Source organism: Lithobates pipiens, unplaced genomic scaffold (assembly GCF_037356315.1).
Source record: "Lithobates pipiens isolate NorthernLeopardFrog02 unplaced genomic scaffold, aLitPip1_a1.2 Scaffold_28, whole genome shotgun sequence".
Taxonomy (NCBI): domain Eukaryota; kingdom Metazoa; phylum Chordata; class Amphibia; order Anura; family Ranidae; genus Lithobates; species Lithobates pipiens.
In genome coordinates, this window is record NW_027507789.1 from 2,151,619 (window position 1) to 2,164,646 (window position 13,028).

At 48.4% G+C, this 13,028-nt stretch overlaps 1 protein-coding gene across 2 annotated transcripts in view; it reads right to left on the reverse strand.

Moving 5' to 3' along the window:
• Positions 1–13,028, reverse strand: part of RAB40B (RAB40B, member RAS oncogene family) — a 64,147-nt gene that overhangs the window by 44,979 nt on the left and 6,140 nt on the right. For both annotated transcript variants that reach the window (XM_077458550.1, XM_077458551.1), the window contains exon 2: positions 11,800–12,043. In XM_077458550.1, coding sequence (XP_077314676.1) covers positions 11,800–11,941 — 142 coding nt within the window. In that variant the 5' untranslated portion in view covers positions 11,942–12,043. The remainder of the gene's footprint in view (positions 1–11,799; positions 12,044–13,028) is intronic.

A 13,028-nucleotide genomic window follows, 5' to 3' on the forward strand; every position in this document is an offset into this window, starting at 1 on the left:
AGGCAGGAGCCGGAAGGGAGAAGGCAGGAGCCGGAAGGGAGAAGGCGGGAGCCGGAAGGGAGAAGGCGGGAGCCGGAAGGGAGAAGGAGAAGGCGGGAGCCGGAAGGGAGAAGGAGAAGGCGGGAGCCGGAAGGGAGAAGGCAGGAGCCGGAAGGGAGAAGGCAGGAGCCGGAAGGGAGAAGGCAGGAGCCGGAAGGGAGAAGGCAGGAGCCGGAAGGGAGAAGGCAGGAGCCGGAAGGAGAAGGAGAAGGCGGGAGCCGGAAGTGAGAAGGCAGGAGCCGGAAGTGAGAAGGCAGGAGCCGGAAGGGAGAAGGCAGGAGCCGGAAGGGAGAAGGCAGGAGCCGGAAGGGAGAAGGCAGGAGCCGGAAGGGAGAAGGCAGGAGCCGGAAGGGAGAAGGCGGGAGCCGGAAGGGAGAAGGCGGGAGCCGGAAGGGAGAAGGCGGGAGCCGGAAGGGAGAAGGAGAAGGCGGGAGCCGGGAGGAGAAGGAGAAGGCGGGAGCCGGGAGGAGAAGGAGAAGGCGGGAGCCGGGAGGAGAAGGAGAAGGCGGGAGCCGGGAGGAGAAGGAGAAGGCGGGATCCGAGAGGAGAAGGAGAAGGCGGGAGCTGGGAGGAGAAGGAGAAGGCGGGAGCCGGAAGGGAGAAGGCGGGAGCCGGAAGGAGAAGGAGAAGGCGGGAGCCGGAAGGAGAAGGAGAATGCGGGAGCCGGAAGGGAGAAGGCGGGAGCCGGAAGGAGAAGGCGGGAGCCGGAAGGAGAAGGCGGGAGCCGGAAGGAGAAGGCGGGAGCCGGGAGAAGCAGGAGAAGGCGGGAGCCGGGAGAAGCAGGAGAAGGCGGGAGCCGGAAGGGAGAAGGCGGGAGCCGGAAGGGAGAAGGAGAAGGCGGGAGCCGGAAGGGAGAAGGCGGGAGTCGGAAGGGAGAAGGCAGGAGCCGGAAGGGAGAAGGTAGGAGCCGGAAGGAGAGGTCTCTTGTTGCAGCAGAAGGAGAAGAACTTCATGGAATGGGGGACTCTGCTAATCATTTACAGGAGGCCAAGGATGGGAGATGTGTGTCCCTGTTACATAGGTTGTAGTCCCTCTAAAAAGGGGGACTTTTTTTTGGCGTAGTCTGGAGGGGTTCTGCCCATGCAGGGTGAGGGGGTTCTGAGGGTGGTCCACTTGGAGGGGAGAGAACAGATTTACAGTTCTCTCAGGATTGGAAAGTCCTCAGTTGGGACCCAGAATTTGGAGGCTCAGAGAGACTTTGGGTGTAAAAGAGCCTCCAACCCTGACTACGGGGACTGTGGTCCTGAACGGGTTATCCAGGAGAATGCAGTCAGTGGATAGACAGGAACTGGAGGAATGGAACTTCATGGAAGGGGGACCCTGTTAACCATGTACAGGATGTGAGAGGCGAGTCCTTGTTACTTTGGTTGTAGTCCCTTTAGGGAGACAATAAAAATGATCTCCCTAAAAGGGACTACAATGACACGCATGTCCCATCCATGACTCATCCCTGACATCCTGTACATGTTTAACAGGGTTTCCCCTTCCTTTAAAGCGGGGTTCCACCCTAAAGTGGAACTTCCGCTCATCAGAACCCTCCCACCACTCCGGTGTCACAGTTGGCATCTTTCAGAGGGGGAGGGGGTGCAGGTACCTGTTTAAGACAGGTATTTGCACCCACTTCCGGGCATAGACTCCCATGGGAGTCTATGCTTCTTCCTGTCCCACCGCGATATCTGCTGGGACACACACGGGTCCTAGAGACAGCGCGGAGCATTCCCATTGCGCTGCACGGCTCGCACATGCGCAGTAGGGAACTGGGAAGTGAAGCCGCAACGCATCACTTCCCGATTCCCTCACTGAGAATGGCGGCAGCAGCAGCAGAGAGCCGAGCGATCGATTGGCCTCGGCTGCCGACTTCGCTGGACCCCGGGACAGGTGAGTGTCCATTTTATTTAAAGTCAGCAGCTGCAATATTTATAGCTGCTGGCTTTTAATACTTTTTTTTTTCTTAAAGTTCCATTCCTCCTGTTGCAACAAGAATCCTGTATATCCACGTTCTGCATTCTCCTGGTTATCCTCGTTAGGACCACAGTCCCCGTAATCAGGGCTGCCACCCAAAGTCTCTCAGAGTCTCCGAATTCTGGGTTTCAAATGATAACTTGCCTATCTTGAGAGAACTGTAAATCTGTTCTCTCTTCAAGTGGACCACACCCCCCCCCCCCCCCCCCGGAACCCCTCACCCTGCATGGGCGAGAACCCCCGAGTACTCCAAAAATGTAAAAGTCCGCGAGGCCGGACGCCGCAGACTAGGCCGAAGCTGCGGCCTCCCCTAAAAACTCCTGCCTGCAGCTCCTCAGGACCAGCACGGTGTCCATCAAAATAAAATAAAAAAAATATATATAATAATAATAAAAAATAAATAAAAAAAAACCCACACCTCGATTCGAATCACAAATCAAATAAAAAAAAAAAAAAATAAAAAAAAAAAAAAAAAAAATCGCCCAGCTCTAGCGACAGGAGCTTTGACTGGCATTCAGAGAGCTTTAAAACAAAGCGTGTCCGAAGCCTTGTTTTGCAGCAATGTGTAAACCAGCCGATAATGTGTGTTGAAGCCAAAGCAAGTGTAAATGAGCCCCTACACTCTATCCAATGCTGCAAAGTGGCAGTTGATTCAAAAGTGGGCAGGGGGTACGGATCCTGCAGAGAGGAAGAAAAAATAAATAAATAGTTCAAAAATTCCACAACTGTTTTTTTTTTTGGATGGACAGTTGAAGGGTTACACCCCCTATTTGGTTTATTTGTGGTCTGTGTCCCCATTGGGTGAATTAACACTCCCCCCCCCCCCCCCCATTTGTTCTACTCACCATTACCACAAAACAATAAGAAAGGAGAGGGAGCACCAATCTAGTGCATTACCATTGAAATCGATGCACAAAAGCAAGGTCCATAAAAACACATGGATGAGAGAGTTTTGGAGGAACTTGACTGGCCTGCACAGAGTCCTGACCTCAACTCGATATAACACCTTTGAAATAAATTAGAGCGGAAACTGTGAGCCAGGCCTTCTCCTCCAACATCAGTGCCTGACCTCACAAATGCTCTTCTGGAAGAATGGTCAAACCTTCCCATAGACACCCTCCTAAACCTTGTGGACGGCCTTCCCAGAAGAGGTGAAGCTGTTATAGCTGCAAAGGGCCAACTCAATATTGAACCCTCCGGACTAAGGCTGGGTTCACACTGCTGCGATGTCCGAGATCGGATGTAATTCGCACCGCACTACAAATCATGCGATCTCTGTGCGATGTGATTTCAGCCATACAGATAGTATACAGATAGTATGGCTGAATTTGCATCGCATTCGGCCCAAACTCGTACAGGACCCTTTTTTTTTGGTCCGCAGCAGAATCGGATCGCATTGGGTGTTCACACCACGCGATCCGATTCCTGTCCGAGTTTGCAGGTCGCACTGCGATATGCGAACTGATTTGGAGGCGTCATTAACTTTTAATTGACGCTCCCAGCAGTTCGCATAGGGCAGTGTGAACGGCAGGCGGGAGGCATGCGATTCGGGAACCCGCAGTGGATTCGCAGCAGTGTGAACCCAGCCTAATGCTGGCCATACACCTATAGATTATTTGCAGATTTTCTATGGTTAGATGGAAAAAGTGCAACAGATTTCTCCATGTTCGCTAAACTGTGTGGATGGATTAATCTCCCACTTTTTCCATCTAACCATAGAAAATCTGCAGGTAATCTATAGGTGTATGGCCAGCTTAAGACTGGGATGTCATTAACCACTTGAGATCCGCGCTATAGCCAAATGACGGCTACAGCGCGGATCTCCTTTGCCGGGACTACGTCTATTGACGTAGTCCCCGTGTACGAGCGGCCTGCGCGGCGCGCTCTGTGATCGGCGAGTCCATGAGACTCGCCTGATCACCGATCCGTGCAAGGGGTCGATCCCGACCCCTTATCACGTGATCAGCTGTCAGCCAATGACAGCTGATCATGTGATATAACGGAGCCGGTAATCGGCTATTATTCCTCCTCACGCTGACAGCGCGAGGAGAAAAAAAAAAAAGCCGATCACCGGCGGCCGTGATCGGGACATCAGTCCCAATCACGGCCAGCAATGCAAGCGCCCACCTGCCCCCTGCCAGTGCCACCCAGCAGTGCCCTTAGTGCCACCCAGCAGTGCCACCCAGCAGTGCCCACAATCTGCCTCAAAGGTGCTGCACCCCAGTGCCGCCCATCAGTGCCCAGCAGTGCCGCCCATCAGTGCCCAGCAGTGCCACCTATCAGAGCCACCTATCAGTGCCCATCAGTCCCATCTATCAGTGGTACCTATCAGTGCCCTCTTATCTGTGCCCATCAGTGCCGCCTTATCTGTGCCCATCGGTGCCGCCTTATCTGTGCCTATTAGTGCCGCCTTAACTATGCCTATCAGTGCCCACCAGTGCAGCCTATTAGTGCCCACCAGTGCAGCCTATTAGTGCCCACCAGTGCAGCCCATCAGTGCCCACCAGTGCAGCCCATCAGTGCCCACCAATGCAGCCCATCAGTGCCCACCAATGCAGCCCATCAGTGCCCACCAATGCAGCCCATCAGTGTCCACCAATGCAGCCCATCAGTGTCCACCAATGCAGCCCATCAGTGTCCACCAATGCAGCCCATCAGTGTCCACCAATGCAGCCCATCAGTGCCCACCAATGCAGCCCATCAGTGCCCACCAATGCAGCCCATCAGTGCCGCCTCATCAGCGCACTTCAATGAAGGAGAAAAATGACCCGTTTGCTAAATTTTATAACAAACTATTAAAAACATGATTTTTTTTTTTTTTTGCATCTTTTTTTGTTTGTTTAGCAAAAAATAAAACTCCGAGCTGTAAGTAAATACCACCAAAAGAAAGCTCTATTTGTGGGAAAAAAATGATAAAAATGTCATTTGGGTACAGTGTTGTATGACCGCGTAATTGTCATTCAAAGTGCATCAGCGCTGAAAGCTGAAAATTGGTCTGGGCAGGAGGGGGGTTTAAGTGCCCAGGAAGCAAGTGGTTAAAGACCATGTGCGTGTAAAGGCAGGTGTCCCAATACTTTTGGTGATTTACTGTACTTTTACATAGTGGAAAACGACTTCCGCCGCTCTGACAATTTATAGCATGAATCAGTGACATAGCGATTCCCGTAATACTCGGCCAGCCTGCACAAGCCGTATTCCCATTGGCCGCACTACATATATATAGCAGTTAGACTCGGCGTTCTTTCCCACGTCGCTCACACTTGGGCGGCATGTTGGGACAGGCCGAGGTTTTGGCTAAACAGAGTTACGTCATCCCGTCTGAAGACAACATTCCCGAGAACCGGAATTTCAGGTTCTAGAAGGAGAAAAATCAACCAGAACATTCGGCAAAACCGATTCCACGCCGATAAGAGGAGCAAAACCTTCTGACCGGAATGGGGCGGCTGTGATCATCGATCTTAAAGATCAATTATAATACAAAATTACAGAAACTAAAAGCTGCTGAAATCATTCAATGACTCTGCCCCATTGTACAGCATCTCACAGAAGTAAGTACACCCCTCAGTCACATGGCTGCGAATCTTTTCATGTGACAACACTGAAGAAGCGGCACTTGTCTACGATGTTCCGGCCGCGGAGCTCTCAGTCTGATATCCTCGTAAATGAGGTCATTCAGCATTCCTTCCATCATAAAAAACCGGGTTAGGTTTCATTGGAAGTCAACTTAAGACATACATCAGCGCATCCAAACTAAAAATACTTCCATACGATGTGTACCAAGTATAGTCCTCTAATCCATTCCTGGATTCCAGACGCACAGCGCCGTCTGCCCGACTTAAAATATATCTAAATCCAACTTATTTTTTTTTGTTGGTATGGAATTTGCTTAAAGTGGTTGTAAACCTCAGACATGAAATATGAACAAAGCATATCCCTCTATAGTGTGTACTTGTCTCAGTCCAGAACACTAATACCGCGTACACACGACCGGACTTAGGTCCGACAGACTTTCGACGGAGTTCTGACGGACTTTCCGAATGAACGGACTTGGCCACACACAATCACACCAAAGTCCGACGGATTGGAACGTGATGACGTACGACCGGACTAGAATAAGGAAGTTCATAGCCAGTAGCCAATAGCTGCCCTCGCGTCGGTTTTTGTCCGTCGGACCAGCACACACACGAGCGGATTTCTCGGTAGGAACTGGGTCCGGCGGAAAAATTTGAAACATGTTCCATTTCTAAAGTCTGTCGGATTTTTGCAAATCAAAAGTCCGCTGCAGCCCCACACACGATCAAATGGTCCACCGGAATCGTTCCGTCGGAACCTTTGATGTTGAAAAGTCTGGTCGTGTGTACGCGGCATAAGTGTCATTTCTGTCTGCTGCCTCCTTCCTCTGCTATCCGCATAAGTCCCTTCTGATAAGTTTTCCTGACACCAAGAGAAAAATGGTGACAGGGGGGGGGGGGAGCTTCAAGAAATTCACAGCCTCGGCTCTGTTCCTGTGTGCTGTATAGAAGGGGGTATGTTCATTTCCTCCAATCAGCTCTCAGAGCTCTCCACACTGAGCTCTGCACTGTGTAATTTCAATTCTCCGCCCGCTTTTTTCTGAAATTTCAGAGAAGCTTTATAAATTCAGAACAGACATACTGTAGAGAAGAAAAGAGTGCAAATAAACAGCTACAACGTATGCAGGAAGGTTTGTTTCATCTCTGTGCAACACCGGAGGCCAGTCACTTTACTGGGTATATGGGAGGGTTTACAACCACTGCATGGACCATAAAAATATTTTCTATAAAAAAGGTCAATGAACAGTCCTGGTTACTCCCTTTATGCAACATCTTAGGCCAGTGGTTGTCAACTTAAGAGTTAAAGGGAACCTCAAATGCAGCCCCTGATATCATTAAAGGGCCACACATAATGTTCAATATATGTAATGCTTGAGAGGACCATCATAGACAGCAGTCCAAATAGAGGAAACGAGGGTCAGAGTGAGGAAGGGATACATCGTAGGCTGGGGATATGGGGGTAACACTATATTTTCCATGGTTTCTCAACCAGGGTCCCATGGAACCCTAGGGTTCCTCCAGAGTAGGGTTTTCAAACCAGGGTCCCATGGAACTCTATGGTTCCTCCAGAGTAGGGTTTCTCAACTAGGGTTCCATAGAACCCTAGTTCATCCAGAAGCAGGGTTTCTAAACCAGAGCTCCACGGAACCCTAGGGTTCCTCCAGGGTAGGATTTCTCAACCAGGGTTCCATAGAACTCTAGGGTTCCTCCAGAGTAGGGTTTCTCAGCCAGGGTCCCATGGAACTCTAGGGTTCCTCCAGAGCATGTTTTCTCCACTAGAGTTCCTCCAGGGGTTGCTAGGTGTTCCATGAGCAATTAGCAATTTCTACCTCTCAGATAAGTTACCACCGACACCATTCACATATTCGTAATGTGTAAGGGAGTAATCCTTCCCAATTGTCACAAGTGTAAGGGGAATTCTTTCCACCGACCATCACACGAATGTATCATGAGTTGTAGATATGGTCATTTTTCGCAGAGGTTCCCTGAGACGGGAAAGTTATTTCAAGGGATCCTCTGTGTTGAAAAGCTTGAGAAAGGCTGCTCTAATAGAAGTATCAGTTTCCATCCCAACCTGAGAAGCCAGGGGTGTCTTGTTTTGGATGTAGTTTAAGGGGTATCTAGTTTTGGGCGTAGCTTTGGGGGAGGGGGGTGTCTTGTTTTGGAAAAATCTGAGAAACCAGAAGAGAAGATATCTTACAGAAAAAAAAAAAAATGTCCTTTCCTTTCTTTTCATCAATGACAATTGCCACCCATGGGGGCTATTGATGCATTTCGATGCCCAGAAACCAACTCCGGCTTCCTGCGGTAATCCCTCTGTACAGCAACTCTTGTAGTTGGGTGCCAAGTCACCGAGACGCTCCGAGACACGCTGGAGAACATTCATAATAAAGCCCACCCGGCACAATGCGGAGGGATAGGCACGATGTTCTGAGCTTGAAGTGCCCTGTGCCAGCTCCGGCTCAGGAGAAGTAGGTCATACAGCGGCTCTGGGATATTTGCAGTGACGCACCTGTCTCCGAGCCGGAATGACGCTGTCTTAGAGGATTAGGCGACGGACCTGAATGAACCAGCGCATGAACCAAAGCGATACACACTTTGCAATTAAATGTATTCATTGCAGAGTTAGATTTCCTATCATAACCTTCAATTATAAAAATAGGGCAAAAAGAAAAAAGAAAAAAATCATCAGCTCTCAAACACGTCCAAATATAAATGGTTTATGGCCACATTGTAGATTGCTCAAAATGTCAAAGGTAGCCTTGGAGCACCTCAAAGATGGCAGCCGATCTACTAGCAAGTTACTTATAATAACCACTTGAAGACCACCTCACATACATTTACATTGCGGCTTTGAAGGGATATACCGGGATGATGCCCAGCAACGCAACCGGTACCTCTCCGGGATCTTCGTCCCACCGGAGAACCCAGAACTGAAGCCGGCGGTTCTGCGTGCTTAACAAGGATCTCAGAGGACTAGAGGGTCGTTTTCTATCAAAAAAATACTGAATTTAAAAACGCTTAAAGTGCCTGAAAAGGCCTGGTCTGGAAGTGGTTAATATCACTTTAAAGGCAACTGGATTTCTATTGAAGGTTACAAGATAAGATTAGGGCGGCACAGTGGTGTAGCGGGCGGCACAGTGGTGTAGCGGGCGGCACAGTGGTGTAGCGGGCGGCACAGTGGTGTAGCGGGCGGCACAGTGGTGTAGTGGTTAGCACTCTCATCTAGCAGTAAAAAGGGTCGCTGGTTTGAATCCCAACCACGACACGTGGGTTTCCTCGAGGTACTCCGGTTTCCTCCCACACTCCAAAGACATGCAGGCAGATTAATTGGCTGCTGTCCCAAATTGGCCCCTAGTATATAAATGGAGACCTTGGATTGTGGGTTCCTTGAGGGTAGGGACCGATGTGAGTGCAATGTACTGGGATAGGGACAATTGTAGACACTCACTCAGGTTGAACTGGATGGACTGGTGTCTTTATTCAACCTTACTAACTAATGTAACTATGTATAAAAATAAAATAAAAAAATAATATATACATTTTTTTTTTTTTTTTTTTTTTTTTAAATCGCAACATTTCCTTTTTCCTGATTTCAGTAAAGTTGGTGTTTTTCTCAATGCCTGGGGCGCATTTACTTTCCCTTTATTTTTCTGCAGCAGCACGCTGTACTTCGGCCGCCCACACCTGATGGCGGCTGCGATTACATTCACACAGGAGATTCCGCGACAGGCGACACCCAATCGTGTCAGGCTTGGAAGGTGCGGCAGACACATACTAACCTAATTACTCTCTATTGGAATCCTTCAGGCCTTACCGTGCCTGGAGAACACCCGGGACACCAAGCCATCAAAACAGAGACTTCTCCTACGCAAGGTCTAGAAAGTCCATTTCCTATCCCCGGCCATTCTAGATTTCTATGCACATCAAAATTTCAAGAAAAAAAATTAAAAAAAATCGAATTCAAACTTTATTTTTTACATGGCAAACTGTTTTTTTTATTTATTTTTTTTTTTTTTTTAGGTGGAGCTCCATCTATGGTCACATGACTTCTTACAACTCCTGGGAATTTCAGGAGACCTCTCCCGAGTCGCTGGCAGGGTTCCCGTTCGCCTCGGAGGCCAGGTATTCCCAGTAACGCGGAATATAAAATTGACATTCAAATCCAGCAGGGAGCGTGGGAACCCTCGTGATGGACGTGTCAGATCCACCGACCTGGGAACTCACCACCAGGTAGAAGGATCTGTAAAGTCATCGCTCTTACCAAAGCTACTAAAGCTCACCATAGGCGGATCGTTTTCTGATTCTGCCGTGTCCATCAGCCTAAAGGTGGAATTTTGTTGATCGCTTCCAAGAGATCCAAAGAACCAACCACAATACAAAACAATGTAACTTGGTGCGCCTTCTTTTCTTTCTTTTACATTGTTTCCATTGGGTCTCTTCCCCCAACCCTCAGAGGGCAGAAGCAATGCCTGCGCTTCTTTCTGGAACCACCAGGATTTTGTGGTACAACCAACACCTTCATACTACCCTTAAAGCGGTAGTAGACCCGCTAATTTTTTTTTTACCACCTGCAAAGCAAAAGGCATAATGAGCTAGTATGCACCGCATACTAGCTCATTATAAAATACTTACCTTAGAACGAGGCCCCGACATCTGGCCCGATCCACGCCGACGGAGCTGACATGCTCCCTCTGCATTTCTTCCGAGTATCGCGGCTCCGGCGCTGTGAGTGGCTGGAGCCGCGATATCGTCACTCCCATGCATGCGCACGGGAGATTTCATCCCGGCCGAGTCCGGCCACTGCCGGACTTTCAGCCGAGAATCCCCTTGTGTGCATGCGCCGCTGCAGTCAGCGGCGCATACCGCGGGGAATATCTCCTAAACCGTACAGGTTTATGAGATATTTTTTTTTACCTACAGGTAAGACTTATTATAGGCTTTCCTGTAGGTAAAAGTTAAAAAAATGAGTATACAACCACTTTAAGTGCAGGAGAATACTATAGTACGGTCTGTCCCATTGCCTCCCCACCGCCTGCTTTCACCCCTTGAACCCTGCAGTACGGTTTAACCTGCCTTAACCCCTTGAACCCCGCTGTTGCGGGGGGCTTGCATAGCAGCCCCATTCACCTGTCAAAAAAATTGATTTGTATTGTGGTTGGTTCTTTGGATCACTTGGAAGCAATCAACAAAATTCCAGCTTGACTGATCGACATGGCAGAATCAGAAAACGATCCACCTATGGTCATAGAGGTGTTTGGAAGCATACCTCTTTTCATACATCACTTGGGAAAGGTTGGTGCGCCCTTCTTTTTTGTATTACAGTGGGGAGTAGGGTTGCACCAATACTAGTATCGGTGCCGATAACGAGTATTTGCACAAGTATCGGTACTCGTGCAAATGCACAGATACCTGAAACCGATACTTTCAGGCTCGGTTCTTTGAGCTGTCGGCGGGTCTCCCCGGTGTTAAAGAAGTCCGGTAATTGGAGCTGTCAAAAAAAAAAAAAAAAAAAAAGCAGCCGGCAATGTTTATTAACAACATTGCTCAGCCCTGAAACACTAAAATAAAAAGAAACATTGTTTCTTTTTGTATCTTTCTGTTTCTTCATCTGCAGATCAAAAGGGATGAACAAATGTTCCTCTGTTTAACCCCTTAATTTACTCTACTCTAATCAGCCTTAATTAACTCCCTATTCTCCATTTAATTATTATTTTCCTGCTTTTTTCTTTTGTCACGTCTAATTTATAAACAATTAAAACTTTTTTTTTTTTGCTTTGTTAATGAATATTTTTACACACACACACACACACACACACACTTCACATTGAATAAGTGCTAAATTAAAAAATACATTTATTTCATTTGTAAATACATTTTCAATGCTTAGTACCATTGCTGACAGCTGAAGTTAAAACAAAACATTTGCGGTAGGTATCGGTAATTGGCATCGGCGAGTACCAAAAAAATAAATAAAATTAAAAAAAGTTAAGTATCGGTACTCATTGTAGAAAAATAAAAAGTATGGGGTCATCCCTAGTGGGGGTGGGGCAATAAAAGGTCTTCTCACCACCCGGCAAATGCTCCCCGAGGGGCAAAGCAATGTGTGAAGCAGCCTGCAGCCCACCTTGTACTCCATGACAGTAGAGACTTTACGCCAAACATTCCTCTGGTTTGCCAAAACCCGAGCAGAACAAGAAATAACGTTGCCAAGCACGGCACTCACCCATGTTGTAACCGTAGGGCGACTCTGTGGACCCGTCCTGCAAACTGGCCAGGATCTCCCCTTTGCCGACATCGCTGTCACCGACCAATAGAAACTTCAGGAGGAAGTCGTAGGCTTTGAGTGGACTGGCTCTGTGGGTCATTCTCCAGACGATGGGGCTGCTTCAGCCCATCATGGGGCGAGAAGAAATCGGGGTCACAGGTGCAGAGCAGAAGGCAAAATCATACCCGGAATCCTCAGCAAACTAGGAGACAAGAGACGGGCAGGAAGTGAGACTTCAACAATGTAACCAATACAGAATTATGTAACTGCTAGAACTGCTTATAAAGTGTGGGAGTTTGATAGTGTATTTAAATCTGCTAGTACATCTAACACTCCCCTCCACCCCCAGAGGGACAATACTGCTGTCTAAAGTGCCGCCTGTGCTCCTTTATCCAGAGTGTAGGGGGCGCCCTAAAACAGGAGGTGTGTTACTGGCCAGATCACTACGTGGCCACTCATTAAAATTAGAAGAAAAGAGGCTTAACCTTAAACTACGTAGAGGGTTCTTTACTGTAAGAGCAGCAAGGATGTGCAATTCCCTTCCACAGGCGGTGGCGTCAGCGGGGGGCATCAATAATTAAAATAAAACTATTAGATAAGCACCTGAAGGATCACAACATACAGGGATATACAATGTACAACATAAAAACACACACACACACACACACACAGGTTGGATGGACTTGTGTCTTTTTTCAACCAGGTGAAAAAAAAAAAGCCTAAAATGAGAAAGAAGAAGAAGGAAGAAGGAAGAAGGAAGAACTGATTTTTTTTATTTTTTTTTCAAAAAAATTGTTTCTTTGTTTCCGTTATAAAAATTTGTAAACAATACATTTTTCTCCTTCACTAAAAGGCACCGATGAGGCGGCCCCGATGGGCAACGAGGAGGCGGCACTGATGAGCATCATCGATGGGCACTAATTGGCATACCTGGTGGGCACAGATTGGCATCACTGATGGGTATCACTGATGGGCCTGCACCGATTATCAGCACAGACTCCCCTGTCAGGACAGCCGCCTATCGCCTCTTCTCTACTCACGCCCTGTCAGTGGGAGGAATAGTGCCCCATCATTGGTGTCAGTGGGGGGGGGGGAAATAGTGCCCCATCATTGGTGTCAGTGGGGGGGGGGGGAAATAGTGCCCCATCATTGGTGTCAGTGGGGGGGGGGGGGGAAATAGTGCCCCA